General features: G+C 38.3%; 1 protein-coding gene across 2 annotated transcripts in view; it reads left to right on the top strand.

The window, feature by feature from the left end:
- Positions 1-5,621, top strand: part of LOC103250145 (ryanodine receptor 2-like) — a 108,025-nt gene that overhangs the window by 67,240 nt on the left and 35,164 nt on the right. For both annotated transcript variants that reach the window (XM_021707877.1, XM_021707876.1), the window contains 3 exons: positions 565-632; positions 2,261-2,408; positions 5,226-5,312. In XM_021707877.1, coding sequence (XP_021563552.1) covers positions 565-632; positions 2,261-2,408; positions 5,226-5,312 — 303 coding nt within the window. The remainder of the gene's footprint in view (positions 1-564; positions 633-2,260; positions 2,409-5,225; positions 5,313-5,621) is intronic.

The raw sequence follows: 5,621 nt of genomic DNA, 5'->3' as shown, positions 1-5,621 counted from the left end.
CATCTCTACAATAAATCAAAAATTAGCCGGGTGTGGTAGCACGCACCTGTAGTTCCAGCTGCTTGGAAGGCTGAGGCGGAAGGATCGCTGGATCCCAGCAGGTGGAGGCTGCGGTGGCCGGGAGAGGCCACTGCACTCCAGTCTGGGCGACAGAGTGAGACTCCAACTCAAAAATAAATAAATAAATAAATAAATAATAATAAAAAAAAATCAAGTAGTTGGATGAGAACAAAGAGGAGGTGGGACTTAAATTGGCCTTGAAGGATGAGTCAGATGTGAGTAGGTACATACGGCAAAGAAGGACCTGACTGAAATGAGAAAAGGAAGTAGGAATGAGCCCAGAAAGTTTGTACCTTCTGCTGGTACGGTAGGTAATATGCATTAGAAAGGGGAAGTGTTTGGACTTGTGGAACAAAAAGCCACGGATGCCTCTAGCTCAACATAAGCAAGAGTGTGTCCGTTATGAGTTACAGTTGACACATGATCACTTGGCTCTCTAAACTCGTTCAAAGGCGATGTGTAATCCCACTTTTCTTTTCTCCATTGACTACATATTCATTCAAGGAACAGAAGGCTAAAGAAGAAGAAAAGGAAGAAAAAGAAGAAGCCAAGTCGGAACCCGAAAAGGCCGAGTATGTAGACTTTCTGTGTACTTTCTTTTGTTGCATTGAGTCTCTTTCTTGTACTCTCTCTACTGGTGCTGAAAGGGAGCATCTTGAATTGCTAAAGAGCCTCAGGACAAAAGGAGCCATCTCAGTGGAGGGGCTTCGGTGGCAAGGACCTCAGGCCATGGCAGAGAGAAGTATAGATACTCCCCAGGGCTATCATTCTAGCCTTTTCCTCTTCACGCCATGAGGTTTCCTTTGGGTGATCCTCTCAGGCGGAAAGACTCCAGTGATTCCATGGAAGGCTCGCCATAAGAGGACGGACAGCCACAGCTTTGTCTTTAAAAAACCCATGTATATTTCTGTCCTTTTAAAGAAGGGAGGAAACAGGCATTCCAATGTAGTTGCACAGAATCTTGTGGAGTGATGCTCCTCAAAGCATAATCCCAGGGCCACATGCATAAAAATCACCAGGAGAGTTTGTTAGAACAGATTCCTGGGTCCCACCTCAGAGATTCTGACTCAGAAGATCAGGTATGGAGTCCAGGAATCTTCATTTTCACCAACACTGCAGGAATCAATGCAGCAATAAAAGATAAAGAGCTTGATATAAGGCAATGAAACGTATAACTCCCTCGCAACACTGGGTTTGTGTTAATAATTGAAGCCTACTTCTTTATCTACGTTTATATAATTTTATGTGCACATTTTGAAAATTGGAAAAAGAAATAAAAATTCGGATGCCCATAGTGCTGCCATTGTCACATAACATTTTATTTTTCTTCTCTGTTATGCTATTTTCTTTGACCTGTTTTCATTATGTGTTCTTTGTAGGTAGCAATATTCTTTGTCACAGATCATGCACTATTGGATCAGTTGTAAGAATGGGTAAATAAATGATGGATGTCAGGATAAAAAGCAGACATAAACAATAGGGCATTACAGGAATTCCAATGGCAATTCTTTAATATTAAAAACATACCTCATATGACTTAAGGTTAAGCATGGCTTGTATATGTGGATTGGATACATATGACTTCACTTTAATGAAGAATTGATATATTGCACCTAGGGAGTTTTTAGATATCAAATGTCATTGCTTTTATTGTCTGGAATTAATATAACATTAATATAATTAACTTAGTTATAATTATATTCAATTAATCTACTGTAATTAATAAAATTAATGTTAATGTATGAGTATATTGATATGCTTTATACATGTGAACAATCAACTGTATAGGCCTCTGATTTTTTAATCTTCATGGCCAGGCAATGTTAAAAATTAAACATTAAAATCATAATTCTAAGATAATGTATGATGGACAGTCCCAGCAAAAACTAAGTCTTCATTGTTATCCTTTCTAAATGTTTTTACTGCCCAGTTGGGAGGGAATCTGTTACATATAAAGATTCTTCAAGCCCGTATGTGTCTTCTAGATTTGAACTTCACAGAATTATCCATCCCAAGGGACTGTAATGAACAAGAAGTCCTACCCCTGCTCCTAACATTCAGAGTATTATTCACTGGAAGAATTCTTTTTCAAAAATAATACTATGATCTAAAATGTCTATTCACTTGTATATTTTTGCACAATATCCATTTAGCTCTTTCGTTTCTGGGTAGCTCATATTTCATTTGTTTGATTTCACAGGGGAGAAGATGGAGAAAAAGAAGAGAAAGCCAAAGAAGACAAGGGTAAACAAAAGTTGAGGCAGCTTCACACACACAGATATGGAGAACCAGAAGTTCCCGAATCTGCATTCTGGAAGAAAATCATAGCATATCAACAGAAACTTCTAGTAAGATGTTTTAGAATAAACATTGTTGCTGATATATTGTGAGACCATAATAACTTAGGCTCAGGAAATATTCACTGACCTTCCCTTGAGTGGCAATCAGGGAACCATGCTAGTCCTGCACCTACATTTTACCTGCCCATCTTAGTGTGTTTATTTTTTATAGTGAATGCCTTTGACTAGCCACTCCCTATTGTTAAACCCATAACCTCTACACACATTCACACTACCTGAAGCCCTTTGATTTAGTGACTGCTGGGGCAGTGCTCCCAGTGTCCTCCCACAAAGTCTTGAGGGCAAATCAATAAATATGTTCTGAGGCCCTGCAATAGATGAAAGTAAAACATGCCTCCTAGGGCACAAAACATTCATATTAATGTTTCAGAACTAGCTCAGTCAGTATTTCTATAATATTATCCTTTTATTTAAAAATCCAGTTATAAAAATACAACTCATTGAGTCATCTTTTCATTGATGATAAGATCCACTCAAAATTATCCTTGAAATAGAGACAAGTAAAAGAAAGATAAAAAACTGAAGAGCAAGACGATAGTTCTTTATGTGGTATCCTATACATTTTGCAGAAGTATTCCCCAAATTAGTAAAACACATATTCATATTTAGAAAACAAAAAAAAAAGGTATGGTTCTCTATCTCTAGTCATATTCATAACAGAAATCTTGAAAATCTTGTTTGAAAGATCTTCTGGAAATATGTGTATGTGTAATATTTTATATACATATATATGTATATATATATATAGAGAGAGAGGATATATATATATATATATATATCCTCTATAAAGGAGGAAAAGGATAGGAGATTAGTGTGTAGAACCAACTTTTAAGAGTACTGATCAATAATGCCAGACTTAGAAATTAAAAACAACACCCTCATAACAAAGCTATTTGAAAGGCAAGGTCATAGTTAGTGCTTTACATCCCTTGAGAAAACAAAAATAGATAATTAAGAAACTCAGTGGACTATAGAACTTTCCACTACAAGGGAAATGCAATCTTCAGTAATTATATATGTAAATGAGTATTTATAAACACATGCATTTTATATTTTATATAATTTATGCATATGTTTTTAATTAATAGTCTTAACTGCCTTCTTAAACCATCTTGTATTTTCTTTTTTTTTCTTTTATTTTGAGTTGGGGGTCTCTGTCTGTCATCCAAGCTGGGATGAAGTGGCATATTCACTTATATTCCTTATAAACAGCTCCCATTTATACTAAAGCAAATACCTGATTTCCACCATAGCCTATTTCATTAAACCCACTTTGCTTCTAGGTTGTTGAATTGTTTTGCTTTGTTTTTTCCCTGCTTAATAAATTGCACCAACCATTCACTTAGTTGCATAGGTCCCCAAATCCAGAAGTTATCAGCTTAGAGTCCCCTCCCTTTCTTTCCCACCTCAAATACAATCCAACAACAATCCTAACTCTTTCAGAACCTGCCCAGTTCTTGCCATGTCCACGGCTACCAGCAAGTTCAAGCCACCACCATCAACATCACCTCTTCCTGCAGTCTTATAACTTTCTAACAAATCCTCTTGCTTCCACTTTTGGTCCTACTATGCATTTTCCACACAGGAGCTGGAATGATCTTTCCAAATCATAATCTGACTGTATCAAGTCCCTCTTAAAATCCCCCAATAACGTCCCCCCCCCCCAGAATAAAAATAAGTATAAGCTGGGCTCGGTGGCTCAGCCTGTAATCCCGCGCCTTTGGGAGGCTGAGGTGAGTGGATTGCCTGAGCCCGCGAGTTCGAGACCCGCCTGGGCGGTGAGACCTCATCTCTACAATAAATCAAAAAATCAGCCGGGCGTGGTAGCGCATGCCTGTAATTCCGGCTACTCGGAAGGCTGAGGCGGAAGGATCACCAGAGCCCAGCAGGTCGAGGCTGCAGTGGCCGGGAGCGGCCACTGCACTCCAGTCTGGGCGACAGAGTGAGACTCCAACTCAAAAATAAATAAATAAATAAAAATAAAACTAAGTATCATAACAATATTGCAGTTATAGATAATAAATATGTTATTATAATAAGATCACTAGTCAATTTCCCCTATATTAACTCATTTAATCCTCAAAGCAAACTTAGGGGGTGGGTTCTGTTATTAACCCACTTTGCAGAGGAGCAAAGTAATGCTACACAAAACATTAAGTCGGTTGTCCACATTCCACAATTACTAGGTGGTTGAGAAAAGCTTCATCCTCAGGCACTGCAGTCCCCAGAGGTTTTAAACAGAAACACTGCATTGTAAAAGACAATCCAGAATTTTACCAGAATCCTACAAACCCTGCCCCTGCCTACCTATCTGACCTTATTCTCTGTCCACTCCCCACGCTTCCTTCTTCCTATGCCTTCTTCTTACTATTTCTCAAACCCACCAACTCACTGTGAACTCAGGGTCTCTTGTTGCCCCCCTCTGACACATAATTCCCCTAAATATTCTCATGACTTTCTCCCCTACTGCGTTCAGGCTGAAATGTCACCTCCTGAGTTAAACCATTTAAAATAGCATTCCCCCATTCCTTAAGCTCTTTACCTGATGTATTTATCTTCGCAGCCTTTGGCATTCCCTGAACTTACATTTCGCTGTTTGTAGGAGTGCTTCTTTATTCTTTATCTCCTCCATGGAGGCAGACATGTTCTCCTTCACTGTTAGGTCTACAGCACCAAGACTGGTGCTTGATATATAGTGGACTCACAATCAGTAGTTGGGGTAAATAAATGAATGCTTTATTTAAATGAATGTACATTTCAAGTCTCTTGATTCAGTGACCTTGTCATAATTTTTTTTGCCTTCAGAACTATTTTGCTCGCAACTTTTACAACATGAGAATGTTAGCCTTATTTGTCGCATTTGCAATCAATTTCATCTTGCTCTTTTATAAGGTACGTACGTCTCAGTGTTTTAACAAGCTGTATAAAACTACAGATAGACTGAAATGAATGTAAAGATTTCACAATAAACATTACTACTACTACGTGTGAACACATCTAAACCTGTTATGAAATGCATTGTAGTGAGAGAGTAAACCTGATGCCAGGGTACCTCACTGTTATGTAGGAAGGTAGGATTGATCTCTTCCTGGGAACTAAGTGAAGAGTACCTCAACTGAAAAACATTTGATTTGGCAGATGGTTTACCCACAGTGTTGTAGCCTAATTTAGCTGAATATTTTACTTGTGACTATGTCGGGT

The sequence above is a fragment of the Carlito syrichta genome, unplaced genomic scaffold (genome assembly GCF_000164805.1).
Source record: "Carlito syrichta isolate Samal-C Ts95f unplaced genomic scaffold, Tarsius_syrichta-2.0.1 Scaffold126566, whole genome shotgun sequence".
NCBI lineage: Eukaryota > Metazoa > Chordata > Mammalia > Primates > Tarsiidae > Carlito > Carlito syrichta.
Note: the sequence above shows the minus strand (reverse complement) of the source record. Positions and strands in the feature narration are given on the sequence as shown.